A 15,079-nucleotide genomic window follows, 5' to 3' on the forward strand; every position below is an offset into this window, starting at 1 on the left:
ATAAGATCAGTATCTTCTTCCAGAAGAAAGTGTAGCCTGGAGTTAGCTGAGCCAAAGAGGGATGTGTTGGGTAGAAAATGAAGTTATTTCACAGTAAGTCAGGAAGCCTGCAGTTAAGACTGATTGCTCTACAACCTGTCTTGTCCAGGTAGAGAGTGTGTGATGGTGGGGGGAGGGGGGCTTCTTTTTTTCTACCAGGATTATCATTCTATCTTTTCCATTGGGAGGAAGGGGAAAGAAGAGTTTTTAAACATCCTTATGGAAGGCTTAAATGACAGGGGATTCTAATTTAAGAGGGCAAATAAATCATATTGGATCTGAAGAAGGAAAAGGAAATAGTAAAAACTAGAATCTGTTTGAAAAAAATGAATTCATTCTGATTATTTTTGTCCCCAAGAAGCGAGGCTTTCATATCTGGACTTTTAAGCTTTCTATTTTGAGCACTTGCTTTAAGGAATTTGGGCACTTGAAGCTTTGGAGGAACTTATGCTGACCCAAACTACATTTCACTTGGTGCTTTGGAAGGGGCTCACAGTGAAGCAGGACTGTCATTGTGTTGTGTACCTGAAACTGGCTAAAGGAGTATCTGCGATAGTCATTAGAAGTTAATAGATGGAAATTTTTTTGGTTTACTTAACAGTGTATGGCAGGTGAACTTTCTTCTTGAAGGTCACTCTTCAAACAAATTTGTTTTAAAAAAAAAATTGTATGCCTTCATTTGGCAAAATGTTCAAATGCATCTCTGCATGACATAAGCTCATAATAGACTTAGAAATGTGTTACAACTTGCTAGATGGTAAAATAACACATTTTTGGCCTTTTATCTATATTGGTTGATCAAAATTTTAGGTGGGTTGTGAGTTATTTGACATTTGTTGTTTGCAAGCAGCAATGTCCAGAAACGTTTTTGGAGAAAAAAATTAAAGAAAGTGATAATATCCTGTCTTTGCAGTCAACTGGAAGTTGCTAATAATATAACAGACTAATCTTTTTCCCCAGCAGCAGGTAGCTATTGTGTGTGCAGGAGCTGACCAAAAGTATCCTAAAGAGATCTTACAAAAATAGTATACTAAATCTATTCAGCAGCTGTGTCTTGAAGCAAAAAACTTGGTTAAAACTTAAGTGTTCCTCTCCAAAGAAAGCTTTAGTAAAAGACAAAAGATTTATATGATCTGAAGACAAATTACTGTATGCTGTATCTCAGGCACTAACTGGCTTTTGTTATCTAACTGCATGGTTAAATCAGCATTGAAGACATGTTCAGTTTTCTTCCACAGCTGTTACTGTCACATAATCCAATTCAGACAGGCATTATACCATGTGTGATCACTGATCATAAGAATGTGGTAGGTAACCTTTTTCACTGCTGGGGTTTCTACTTCTGTTTATTTTGGTTGTTACTGGTAAAATGGCTATTAACCAGGATTACAGTCCAGCACAGTTATTGTATTTGGAGTTTTGACTGCTAATACTTATGTTTTTAATAGCTTAGATTTGGCATATGTCATAAACTAGCTTTGAGAAACTGATGCAACAAAACTCTCTATTGTATAGAATGAAAGCAATAAAAATACATTGAGGGGGGACAGACTATGGATAAGTGGGTAATAATATTCAGGTACACATTATTCCTCCCTGTCCCCTTCACCAGTTACTGTAGTGGTAATGTTTTCCTTTGTGGTTGTTCCTCTGTATTTATTCTGTTGGAGATCTCTCTCCTACCATATCAATCATCTTAGCTCAGCTGAAAGATGTATCTAGCCACTTGCTCAATGGAGTATGTGAACTTTCTGAACACGTTTTATTGCAAATACATAGATTTTCTTTTTTTTTTAATACCAAATTCAGTGAATCACTTTAAGAAGTCAATGTAGTAGTTTGAGTTTTTGTCCCCTGGTACTGCTCAGGTCTCTGTTTATATAGTGTTAGATATTTATCTGATCCTGGCCAGTATCTGAATGCTTTGTTCTGAATTTATCTGACTTCTTTTGAGATAGAATTTAAGTTTTTCATATTATTCCGGACAGGAATAACTTTTCTCAGCAACAGCTTTAGCATACAGAACAATCTCATTCAGGCCTATGTTTCTGTCATTACAGGCAACATCAGAGCTTCCTCATTTTGTGAAAGAGACCACCTACCTTAAAATTAGCTAGGAGTTGTTCTGCTGGTTCTTGAATACTTTTTGAGACTGCCATCCCCGTCATGGCTTATATTCTTGTTCTTATGTCCACCTCAAAGTATTGATGGCCAGTTCATATCCATTTGTTCTTGTGCTATTGTCCTTTCTCTTAAAGAGCTGTTCTTTCTCTCTCTGGTTTTGAGCTGCCTGACATTTAATCAGAAGCCATCAGATTCCCTTTCAGCTTTTGGCTTGTTCAGCTGAAGCAAAATTCTTCACATGCTCTCTAAAATAGGCTTTCCATTCTTCATATCTCATAGTTTTTATCACCATATATATCATATATAATTCATATTTCTTCAACATGKATGTCAAGAGCTGTACACAACACAACCTGATATAGCAGCACTAAAACTCTCCTATCACTACTGGAATGTTGACTGAAATATCTGAGGGTCCCACTTTTTTTGTATTGCCATGCTAGTGGCTCATAATCATCTTGTGATAGCTAATACAGGCAGGTCTTTCTTTGTCACCTCAACTAATGAGGCTCTGGCTTATTGTAGTTGTTCTTATTGTTCATCTCTAATGTACTTTGTACTGTTAAGCACCATCCTACTGATATCAGCAATGTCACAGCCACATAAAATTGGTTACTTCTCAGCTGCTTTGGCACTCTGTATGGCTCAGTCTGTGACCTGTTGTTACCTTCTGCTCCAGKGCCAGAAGTTTTTGACCCTCAATCAGAGGACAGAGTGGTCCACTAGAAATGTGGAGACCGATGCTGCCACTGACCTAGGCAGTGATTCTGGGCAAGTCTGTCCTCTCTTGTCTTTTGTCTTCAGTCACATGTTTGACTGCAAGTTCTTCAAGGTAAGGCATTTTTCTGATGTTGAATGGACAGTGATGAGCACAGCAATCTTATTTAGGACTCTAGGTACTCTCTGTAAAATAGTACACAAATAATACCATGTAGGAAAGGTTCAGAGTCATACATCTCCAGTCTGCATTGCTTCTCCCCCTAATGTGCAGGAAGCTCTATGTGACATTCTCCCTGAAAGGATCTGCCTGCCTGAAAGGATCTCCTCTTTCTATTCCCTTCTTTTGTATAAAATGCTGAACTCCTGACAGCAGTAGCTGAGCTGATGGCTGGTTCTTCATYATGATATTAAAAATGTCATCTTCATGGGAGGGAGCTGAACCTGGCTGAACTGGTTTTGCTCACAGACTTTGTGAGCCAGGAGGGCTCACAATGATCCAGCTCATCTTTTCTTGTGCTTAAAGCTCAGCTTTAACACAGTGCTTGTTGCAGAATTCAGAACAAATAAAAGACCTTGTCCGGGGCAGCTTCTATGTAAAGTTCAGCAATGTTCATTTTATTTGCTGTATTATGGAGCATTTTTCAGTTTGAAATGAAGTTTGTACTGAAATCCTGTGAGGCATTGTAAACCTTGTAAAGACATTTTCATGTACTTCATTTTGAAGTGAATTATTAAATAAAAAGTTACTGAGCAAACTTGTCTTCTGGTAGAAATGAACACCTTGTAAAAACTAATGAGATTCTGTTTCTTCTAAGCTTTAGGCATGCTAACTTTCCAGGATGTCAGTAGGACTATTCAGGTGAATTCAAGGGGGCTTTCTGGGACGTAAGCAGAACACACAGTTTTTAACTGGCATACTTTGCAAGTGATGCAAACAGGCATTTGTGCTGGTGCTATTCTGAACTGAAACAGGGATGAACAGAATGAAAAAGGGCTTTTGTTGTCTATGAATCCAGAGGCAGTCAGGGTGCTGATTTGTAACCCATGCAGGAGTCATGACTGTTTTGATGCATGTTTTCTTCTATCTGAAGATGGGCTGTATACAGTCCTGCAAACTGCATCACTGGGCATATGCCAAAGGCTGGGTGACCTTTGAACTACTTAATCCAATATCAAAGTCGTTCTACATGCCAGATGTCAAGAAACCATCCCTTCATTCAGGGTGTCTCTGCTACATGAGCTTTTGCATTCCCTCTGAACTCCTTTCTCTTGCCAATAGTTCTGCTTGTAAAGGCAACTCTAAGGTAACATCTTGTATCTTTGGAAGTGTGTGTATTTAAATAAAGTTGTTTATGCTAGTGATGCTTGTAGTAATTGAATAAGAGTGCAACTCTTACAGCTAAGCACAGAAGGAGATAGGCTGAGGCACTGCTGTCAAGCAATAAAGCAGTGTCATTAGTGTTTATCAGACTAAAAACATGTAAAAATTCTTGGCCTGTTGATTTTTCAGTATCAGACATGTTTGTTCCTATATATTGCCCTGTAAATACCCCAAATCATTTGCTAAGCTCTCATAGATAAGATACCATTTTCTGGGACAGAAAACTTTGGACTCTGTGAAGGGAGTGCATTTTAAATTGTGGTGTGGAGAAAGCAATAGGGACAAAGGATTTAAGGTAGAGAAGAGAATTTCATAAAGGAGATGAGCATGTAATATAGACAGGTAAAGTAACAGCAGAGGGAGAAGGAGCCCAGACTCACAGGACCCCCTGTGGCATAGAGTAGCCTCTAGAAGACTTCCACGGTTGTGGATTTCCATTGGGTTTATAACTTTAGCAACAAGCATTACAGGCCTGCAAACATTTGCAGCTGTTGATCTGCTCTGTAATTTTGAATTACTCAGACTTATGGGCAGATTGAATTAACGTTTGTATGGTCAGGGAGTCCTGTGCTACTGGAATACACAGGACTGCACTTGCATTTGCTATGTAATCAGTTTGCACATATGCAGTGGCTGTGAACCTTTATGTCACTGTAGCTTTTACTGGGCTGACAGATGGCCAGAAAGCTGCTTTTCGATGAAAACAGTATTTCGCTATCCAGAGCAATAGAGCTGGTAGGTATGGCATCATATAGCCAATCCTGATTCTTCATCTGATACGAACTGAAGTAGCCCCACTGAGGTCACTGATATTAAAACTGACTCATTCTAGCAGGGGATCTGGCTCTATTTTTCGCCATGTTTCTCATTAGAAGGATTTATGTCGATCAGTTAATTCATTGCAGGCTAAAGGTTCCTGTCTCCCCTATTTCTCCACCCAAATGCAACTTTGCATTCCCATTAAGGAACACTGAAYGCTCCAAGGATTGGTGAAATGAAAAAGCCTGACAGTGGATAAAATATGAGGGATATGTACAAAGGAGTATATGGAGCAGTGGATGAAAGTGTGTTTGCCTGCTGGAGCTAGTGTTTATCCTTCCTTATGCAGCTCAAGAGCTCGTGGGCAGCTGGTGGCTGTGAGCCAGCCTGGGGTGTGTCGCTATGGTTCTAGGTTGGATTGCTGTTTTGGCTGGAGAAAGAACAACAAGGGCCACTGTGAAGGTAACATTAACACTTTATGCTTGTCTCCTCTCCATGGCTGTGTACTCAGTACTAATAAAGTGATTTCATATGAGGCTGCCAAAAGTTATGGAAAGAAACCTCGTGAGGGAGTGAAATCTCTAACTCTGTGAGAGTGAAGAAAACATGTTTTAGAGACCATCTCCTTAAAAACAGTTTTGGATAAATAATGCCAAACAATAAAATACAGATTCATAAATTCTTAGATCCAGAAGGGAACATCTGTTCTAACTTCCTGCAGATCCCTGACCAAGAGATTAGAAATGGTCAGTGCCTATACTGTTACAGCTCTCAAACAAGTAAGTACTAACAGTGCAGTGTCTTCTAATGCTATATACAAAGCCCTGAAGTTTTTTTTATTAATTGGTATTCTTTATCTTCAGAAGTACACAGCCTCTGAGAACTAGTAGGTTTCAAACTCCTAAAAATATAAATTAAAAAAGTGATAACTTTACCTGACTTGAACTTGGATAGCCAGCCAGTGTTCTGGTCTGTGGATTGTTGGTTTAACGAAGAATCAACGATTCTTAAAAAATTTCTAATTCATTAAAGGTCTGTAGACTCCAAGGAGAGGTAATGTGGAATAGCTCTCTAACTGTATTTAGGCAAAGCACAAAAGTCATAATATATGGGCTTTAAGACTCTTTCTCAGCTGTTGCACCTGCTGTCCCAGTGAGTTTGGCACTGCATATCTAGTGAGTTTGAATACGGACTTGGTGTTACTAATGGCTGAAAATCAGCAGGCTGATGTCTAAAAGGGAAGGATGCCAAAAAGCCTCTGTTCTCTGTGTGGGTATATATAGCATGTCAGTTTAAAAAAAAGTGATGAATATGTTTATTAATAATCTTACATTGTTTAATGTTGCCCTGKTTTTTTTGTGCCAATGAATACATGGAGGTACAAGTGGCAAATACAACTTAGATGAGCCAGTGGAGTAAGCTGTCCTATTTTAAAGCAATAGGCTGCTTTCTTACTAGACTCCAGTTTGATAACTTTAAAATTCTTCTTTGGCAGATTTCTTTAAATAAACTATAATGTAATTTTGCATTGTAAATCCAGATGCAGTGGTGTTCTTTGCTTTAGAGTTAATACTCCATTGATATCACATTATGCCACTTTGCATTCAGAGACAAGGGTGGTATTTAACTATGCCCTAATTTACAGAGCTAGTGGATTAATACTTCTGAATGAATCTTTAAATGTAGGAAAGATGCTTGAATACAGCTGTATGAATTCTAACATACTATATAGTAAGTAACACTGTGCTTCTCCTATTTCCTGTACTTCAGACAATTTAGTTCTATGAGGTAGCTGGAGACACATCACACTACATGCTCTTTCACTTTTTTTTTTTTTTTGGAGCTAGTACTGGTTTAAATGCATGTTTACTTTACTTTAGCTGGAAAACCCTCATGTTGATAAATTGACTTCAAGAGATTGTTCATCTGAGTTATTAAAAATAAAGTCTTAAGCCTTGATAAAGGCAGCATTTAATTTCTGATTAATGATCCAGAGGGTTGAGAGCTAGAAAACTTTTACTCTTCAATGCATCCAAGCTACACACAGCTCCTTCAAGTCATGGTAAACCTGATGCAGATATACACATTGGGACATGTGGTAACAACAGTCGTCTGATCATTTGATGGATGTGCTCTGGATATTCCACCATGGGATGGACATGTTCCTCAGCTGTAAGTGGGAAGAGACAACAGTGGAAAACTGCTGATCTAATATGCTGTCCATGGCTGCAGGAGGAGGGTGCTATTGCCTCCTCCCAGTTCGAGGTGCCAAATATAGCAGGTCAAGCTGTTGACTAGCAGCTCCTCACATATGGCTTGCCCGAAATAGAAAAAAGACAACAGTGCCAGTGCTGTAAATGTGTTTTGGTAGCACTACAGAAAGGACTGTGAGGGGGAGAGCTAAAAAGGGCTCCTTTTCCAGGTCTCCACACACCTGGAAAAGCACACACTCATGTAATCTGCACTAGTGACACTTTTCTCCAGGAAGAAATAAACCACTGATTAGTAGCTACTGTGCCCAAGCTAGAGAGAGGGGTATGGAGGTTGTTGAACTTATGCAACAAGCTTTTAGTCAACAAAGTAGGGCAAAAGTTCTCCTCARATAGAGTATTTCTAACTTTTTTTCCTTTCTTTCTCCTTTCTCTGCCTGGTTCCTTCAGCTGTCTGTAGACATGGCTGCAAGTATGGCGAGTGCATGGGACCAAACAAGTGCCAATGCTTTCCTGGATTTACAGGGAAAACCTGTAATCAAGGTTGGTGCACAGGGTGAGACCACTCCAGAAGACAGATTGTTGATGTTCTGTCCCCTTATCTTGTGTGAAGGATTGTATTCTCTTTAAAAAAAAAAAAAAAAAAAAAAAGTGAAGCAAGAATTTCTTGTTTATGTAGAAGAGCTTAGCGTTTAAGGCACTTACCTAGGATGCTGAAGATGCAAGCTCTAGGCTTCCTTCAGTGCTCAGAAGTTTGAACCTACATCGTGTATCTCCTGCAGACTGGTGACAAGGGTAAACAACCTGTCTCATTTGTAGGCAGAAGATAAAGGTACAGAGAGATTATATAGAAAATTCTTTGAAGAGCTGTAATTTGAATCCAGAACCCATTTTATTTCCATAAATACCCTCTTTCYTCTCATAAAGGATTTCTAGACACAATTTCTCCGGTTGCCTGGGCCAATGCCATCTGTTTGCATACGCTGAATGACATTTTTGAGAATACAGACCTGGGAGTCTTCGGAATTGCATATTCAGAAACATTGAGTGTACCACTTTACCTACATAAACTTAGTTAGCCGTTGAAATTTTTCAGCTAAGACATATCAGTGACAGCTCAGCTTTTTTCTGATTCAATATATAAAACTTCTGTGTTGGATCAGATGAAAGGTGCAGGTTACTGTGCACAGAGAGAGGCCAAAGTACTTCAGTGCAGATGAGTGAACTGCAGGCACCATGGAGGAAGAATAAAATAACGTCCACATGAATGTGCAAGTCTTTTGTTGCTACCTTCCTTCACAGCTGCAGTCTTTGCTTGAAAATGTTAAATTGAGGTACTAAAAACACATTTTTTCAGAATTTGCTTAAAACCATCCCATTTATTATKTAACACCCTTGAAGCAACATGCTATGATGTTATCCTGTTAAATATTTTAGAAAACTCCTCCCATTTTTCTTTTACACTTTTGATGTTGCTTACAGGGAAATTCCTCAATACCCCTAGAGAGGAAGGTGAAACATCAGCCTTGGTTATGCCTGATAGATACATAGGTACCACTTCTAGCTTCAGCCTCTAAACCCACGAGTTTAACCTCAAAAATAACTTGGCAGCCTAAGAGTTACCTGAAGGTAACAAATAAGGACCCRACTTGTAGGACTTTCTTGTGCAGTTACTCCAGCTGTGTGGGATATGTCCTCTGTGCAAAGCAGATCAATTCTCTGCATGTGCAGATTCAAAGTCTGAGGCTTTATGGAACCACTGGGTAGACCTGCATTTGTGACCATGGCACAACTCATGGTCARTAGCTATAAAACTTTCCAAAATTATCAGATAAGCTGCTGTGGTGCTGACCAGCTTCAGAAGCATCAGCATCACTGTGCATGTAGTGTGTAGCGCAAGTATGCAGATCACTGGCTGAAACTCTCTTTGGACAGAGATAAAGCTGCTTTTTCTGAGATCCTTAAGTCTACCTCTATACCAGTAAGTGAAGCATGCCTGAGAACACTTCTGGGCACTAACTGCCTTGTATGAAGCAGCCAGCATCTATGCTATTAGCTAGTAAACTCTCTTAGCCTCCAAACCAGAGCACTAAATGCAAAGTGCCTGTTAGCTCCCTGGCTTGTTCTAACTTCTGAAGCATGGCCAGGAATTGTTTAGGAAACTGGTGGCTGGCATGGGCCAGAAATGTTCCGGAGCCATTCCAGCAGCATAGCCATATAGGTGCTCCTGTGCCAGCATCAAGGAATGCTCAGAGCCACTGTTTAATTTACCGGCAAGTGTAGCCTTGGTCTGTACTTAYAGCAAAATGTTCTGCTGTGCAAGCTCAACCTGAGCTAGCTAAAGTAACAGAGATAAGGGAACTGTATTAGTCTGCTACTCAGTCTGAGCTAATTAGTCTTGTCTCCATACATTCTTTTAGAGCTGTGTGTGCTATCTCTGCACTACTGTGCATTGTGCAATGTAGGTGTAGCTAGGCACTTTTGAAAATCTATGGCTAAAGTAGAATAACTTTTTTCCCTCTAGTTTCTTTCAGATATGAGGATCCTGGTTATTAAGTGGAGCCACAGTAGCACAAGAAGTCCAATGTGACTGCAAACTGATAGGGTCTGTTTGAAAAAGAACAACCTCTCTATAAATGACAGAATGCAACCCTCTTTTTTTATTTTTATTTTTTTCTTCCCCCTACCCTGGACTGAGCTGTAACAAATACTTCTACACACATACAACCACAAAGCTTATGCGCTGAATGGCCTGTTTTTAATCTGGCCATCAGGCTGCGTAGACATGAGAAGAGATGCTTCTCATTAGAACTGGAACTGTGTAAGCTCAGGGCTTGGAGAGTTGCATCTCTATTGAAATTATATTACTGGTCATGTGTGCCATTGGACACGTGGAATGGGCTGTGTACACTAGTGTATTTCTGTTAATAAGTTTTGTCTRTTTACTAATAAGGTTTCAGATATGAGAGGCAGAGGTGTCAGTTCACAGAAGTCACAAGCACAGACATTGTTCCCTTATGAAAGGATCAATACCGTTGTCAGCAGTGGTGCCTACACCACACAAATTGATTTTAGGATTCTGTTTTTCTCCCTGTGCAACATAACTATTGGGAATTTGAAATTAATATAGCTTCTTCYAAAGCCATTTAATTCCTGGATTTTGAGAAGGAGTTAAGATGCTTGGTAAAGTCCTTTTATTCCTGATATCACATGATTCTTATACACTGTTTTTTATCTCTGCTAGACATCCTTTCCCTTGTAACATTGGTGCCATTGTRTATCACAGAAAAAGTCTCTTTGGTTCACTTTACCTCAAGCTGGTTCATTGTTCTTACTCTCATATGCTTTAGCAGTTCTAGTACAGAGGTCGGCTGGACGACCAAAGTCTCCAACTAGAAACAGAGAAATCCAGAAAAATAGCTCCCAGAAAATATCGTAACCGCAATCCTCTCCCCACTACTCCTCCTCTTCCCAACAAACTAGCAGAGGTGGCCAGAGTTTGCATTAGTTTTTCAGGTGCAGCAGTTTGTGTATTTTAGTTTTTCTAGCACTCTCTCAGCCAGATGGTCTGCTAAATTCTCATCTTGCTGGCTGGCTGACTCATTTTCCATTCAAGCGATATTACTCTGGGGAATTTAAGGCATTAGGCAGGCAATATTATCAACCCATATGTATAAATATATATATATATACATGTATATATATGTGTGTGTATGTATGTATAAACCCAGTACTTATTTCATTTCAATGACTTCTGCAGATCTGAATGAATGTGGACTGAAACCACGTCCCTGTGAACACAGATGTATGAATACCCACGGCAGCTACAAGTGCTATTGTCTTAACGGGTACATGCTTATGCCAGATGGCAAATGTGCAAGTAAGTAACAAAGCTGATAGGACAGGCACACCAAAATCATCTAATTGCATTTGATCACAGCAGAGTTTCTTCTCTAGCTTATTTAAGGTATGCCTCAGCTCTCTGGTACTGTCAGTACCTGAGAGGGACTTTTCATTTGGCAGTATATACGGATAAAGTAAACTAGGTCATAGTTGTATTTTCAGTGTTCAGAGAGATTTTTGTCCTATGGAAATAAACTTTGGTGTTGGTTCAAATGAAGGGCAACTTGGTGCACGGTCCTGCCAGTACATCTGTTTAAGTAAGGGTGAATGAATCTTTACAAGCAAAGCACCAATATAGCCTACATTTTACTGTGCTGAAATTCATCCCATTACTCCTTGCTATATCCTTCTGTGCTTCCTGATTAGTTTAGTTTCTCTGAGTGCTGATATTCTTCCCACAGTTGCCATCAGCTTCTTGCACGCAATTGTCCACTCTACTGAGGCTTATCTAAACTGTATTTCTACCAATTTTCCTTGTCTTAAGCCAGCATGTGATGGAAAACATTGTTTTCGTAGCCAACCCAATTTTTCAGACCTGAGGAAGCTTCTTATCTTTCAATGACCATTTTGTTGGGGAAAAAATATYTTTTTTTCACTTACGCTATTTTACACAGACATTTTGGCTTTGAATTTTCTCAAAACCCTAGGCAATGCCGTGACTGTCCTTTCTGGAGCCTGCTGGACTGGAGCAGGTACATCAGTTGGTCAAGAGAGCTAGCTGGTCGCAGTAGTGGAACAGTCTGCTTGAGAGCTCTATACTAAACCTATAAACCCTGGTGCATCTGGTGCAGGGCAATCTTTCTCATGGATTTGACAGAGAATGATAAAACTCCAAAAGGGTTCACGCTCCAACCCTGAAAACATCCATTCACTAGACAGTGTCCATCTGGTGATTTTGCTTTCAGTCAAGGGATGCTCGGAAAAATACCCTGCCTTAGCAAAAGCTCACAGACCACAGGGTCTGCAGGTCTGGGGGAGGCAGAAAAGCCAGAGCTGCTGGTCTCTCTCTTACAGCTGAAGGCTGTAACGGTGGTGAATGGTGCCTGGGGCTTCAGGTCTCATAGGTTTCCCCTTCCCTGCAGCAGAGCTCAGGGGCTGTGGCTCTGTGTTATTCTGCATGGCAGGACTTTCCAGCAGGCAGCAGCTGTGGGGCCTCTGAGATCTCTGAGAAATAGGTATGTATGCCTTCCATTCCTTCCCAGATAACTTCTGTATCTGCTGACATCATGCACTGAGATGTTTTCAGTCATGCTGCTGTTTTACGGACAGTCAAACTTGGCAGAAGCCAGAATTATTGTCAAAAGAAACTATCCTATCTCACTTCCCTTTGATCCCAGCAATCTGTTCCTACTTTGTCCCATTCCTCCCTCACCACCCTGCTCTGAGCACAACTGCTTTCTGCAGCCATGCAGTAAAACCAAGCCAGAAAACTAGATCCAGACTGTAATTAACCATTTTTGCTTGCTTAGTTTTAAGCTAGTTTGAGTTCAGGATTGGTTTCCTAATTCAAGAAATGGCACAGTCAAGCCAAATGGTTGTTCCTGCACTMTGTCTTACTTGTGCCAGCTCAAAAAGCAAAGGATTGCATGAATTTTTCAGCAGCAGCAGTAGTGGCCAGTTTTGAGCATATAAGAAAAAATAGTCTAAGCAGCTGTGAGTGCTGAAGCCTGAGTTTTACTTTAGCATATTGAAACAATGTTGCCCAATTTAAATGCTGGTGGAACCCTGAGAAAAAAAAATTCAGGAAAAACAAGGTTTCCTGTAAAATGGAGGCTCTCATTCTTCACAGCTCTAGTTAAGGAGGCAAAACCTTTATGTTTGTACAGCTTGTGCTTCATTAACTTTACCCATCTATCACCTTCTGGTTCTGAAGAACTTTAATTTTCCTAAGCAGAAACTATGATTATGAAATGAAATAGTAAATTATTTACTCAAGTAGAAATTATTCTGGGTTAAGTCTCCTAAATTATCATCAAACAAGATGGGAGTCTAAGTCTGCACTCAGATAAAATACTGGTTTACTTAACTAACTGAAATTGTCATTGTTTTATTCAAACAAACATGTTGAGGAAAATGTTGCTCCTTTTGCCTCAAATCTTCTGATGTAAGTCTCCTTAACAAGATGGAGTCCACCTAGTTTAAGCAGTCAGTTGTTTAGTTTAAGCAGTTAATATGACTGTAACTATATATGCACCTGCACACACCATCTTGTCTATAACCCACATTATTACATATAATTCTGCAAATGGAGGTACTTCTGCCAATAGGCATGCATTTTAAAATAAAATTCATATCTTCTTTTAAGCAGCAAGCCAGTATTCAAGGTCTTGCAGTTTTTTTCTGTATCAAATTGGCAATTGTTTCAGGTTTTTCACTTGCAAAGAACCTATGTAAAGTTCTGTTTCCCTGAACGCAACCAGAGTGAAGTAGCAGGAAATAATTTCTTTGCCCGCACTTCCATCTCTTCAGGTAAACACTTCCAAACTCTTCTCCCTGGCATCATACTACTAATGCTTTCTGGTTATCTTTAGAGTTTTAGAAATGTGACTCTACATACTTATGACACTTCTGCTTTTCTAGCTTCACAGTTCTTTCAGACAAGGTCTAGACCCCCACATTTCTATTTGGAGGCTAGTCAAAGTCCTCTCCAATAATTCACACTCATAACCAATATATGGCAAACAAAACTTGTGTTCAGTCTGGTGGCTTTTTACTTATAAGTATCTGTTTCATAAAGGAGCTTCATCGCTTATTTCAGAGTAAAGGGCGATTTGTAAGTCAATCAGGCTAAATAATTTTCAAAATCAAATTCTATACTAGAACCATGTTAAATRTTAAACAATAAAAATATTTCTCTGCTGAATAAGTTTTCTGTCTGGCAAAACTGTAGCCTGTAAAAAAGGAAAATATAACAAGCCTGTCTCATCTACTTTGAGCACTTCTGTCTCTGGATCTGAAAGATAGTAGTAAGAAAACACAGAACTGGGAGCAGAAAAAAAAAAGGAAGAATAAAGGCAGATAAGGAAAGAACAAAGTGAAAGGGTGGGGAGGGAAGTTTGAGATCTATCTCATGGACTGCTGAATTGTTTTAATACATGTGTTAATGTATAAACAGCTTGATTAATGGATGTTGAGAATGATGAATGGAATTCTTTTTCTCTGATTAATTTTCTGCATTCATCCAGATCTAATTTAATAATAAAACTTGTACAATCGCAGTCTAGACTTTTCCTTTTTTCTTTTTTAATACTGTTTTCAGGCTCCAGGACATGTGCAATAGTAAATTGCCAATATGGATGTGAAGAAGTCAAAGGGGAGGTACAGTGTCTTTGTCCATCAGATGGTCTTCAGTTGGGACCAAACGGAAGAACATGCATTGGTATGATTAGAGAGTTCACTCTCCGCTGCTTTTCTGTAGGATGCCAAAAAACTTTTGAGTATGTGAAGAGGGTGATAAGTAATTAGCCATCATGCCATTAGCCTTACTGGCATGAATAATGCTTCTTGTTACTTGCAATGTGATGTTTGCATGCTATTTTTATAACCTGTTCTTATAACATTGGCCATTTAACTCTTTGGGCCAGTCCCATCCCCAACAAATAAGTGTTTTGACATGATTTGGAGTCATTAACAGATTCAGCTTCTCTGAGGCTGTTAGGTAAAATGCTTTGCCTGCAGGAGGCTGTCCTACTGAAATAATGTTGTTGTGGGACTTTGGGGTTGTGTGTTTGATTGGGAAGTGTTTTTCTTGTATTGTGATGAACCAAAACACTGACTTCCGGATTTCAATATAGAAGCCTCGATATTGCTTTGCCTAGAGATTTCCTGTGAGAAAGGAAGCATTACTTTGTAGCACTTGATGCTGTTCTGTGATATCGGTTTTACATTATCACATGACAGTACTGCAGCATTGTAATGCAGTGCTAAAATAGTACCTGTTTTA

At 39.4% G+C, this 15,079-nt stretch overlaps 1 protein-coding gene and 1 non-coding gene across 2 annotated transcripts in view; one reads left to right on the forward strand and one right to left on the reverse strand.

Moving 5' to 3' along the window:
• Positions 1-1,078: 1,078 nt before the first annotated feature.
• On the reverse strand, positions 1,079-1,192 carry LOC112964614. Its single transcript, XR_003253020.1, has one exon. It is a non-coding gene; the product is annotated as a U5 spliceosomal RNA (small nuclear RNA).
• A 113-nt stretch (positions 1,193-1,305) lies between these two features.
• EGFL6 (EGF like domain multiple 6) overlaps positions 1,306-15,079 on the forward strand; it is a 45,876-nt gene continuing 32,102 nt past the window's right edge. Inside the window, exons 1-5 of the mRNA XM_026062921.1 lie at positions 1,306-1,346; positions 5,373-5,485; positions 7,684-7,776; positions 10,994-11,113; positions 14,396-14,515. Of these exons, the coding sequence (XP_025918706.1) occupies positions 1,342-1,346; positions 5,373-5,485; positions 7,684-7,776; positions 10,994-11,113; positions 14,396-14,515 (451 nt within the window). The 5' untranslated portion in view covers positions 1,306-1,341. The remainder of the gene's footprint in view (positions 1,347-5,372; positions 5,486-7,683; positions 7,777-10,993; positions 11,114-14,395; positions 14,516-15,079) is intronic.

The sequence above is a fragment of the Apteryx rowi genome, unplaced genomic scaffold, assembly GCF_003343035.1.
Source record: "Apteryx rowi isolate R43461 unplaced genomic scaffold, aptRow1 scaffold_196, whole genome shotgun sequence".
Lineage (NCBI taxonomy): Eukaryota > Metazoa > Chordata > Aves > Apterygiformes > Apterygidae > Apteryx > Apteryx rowi.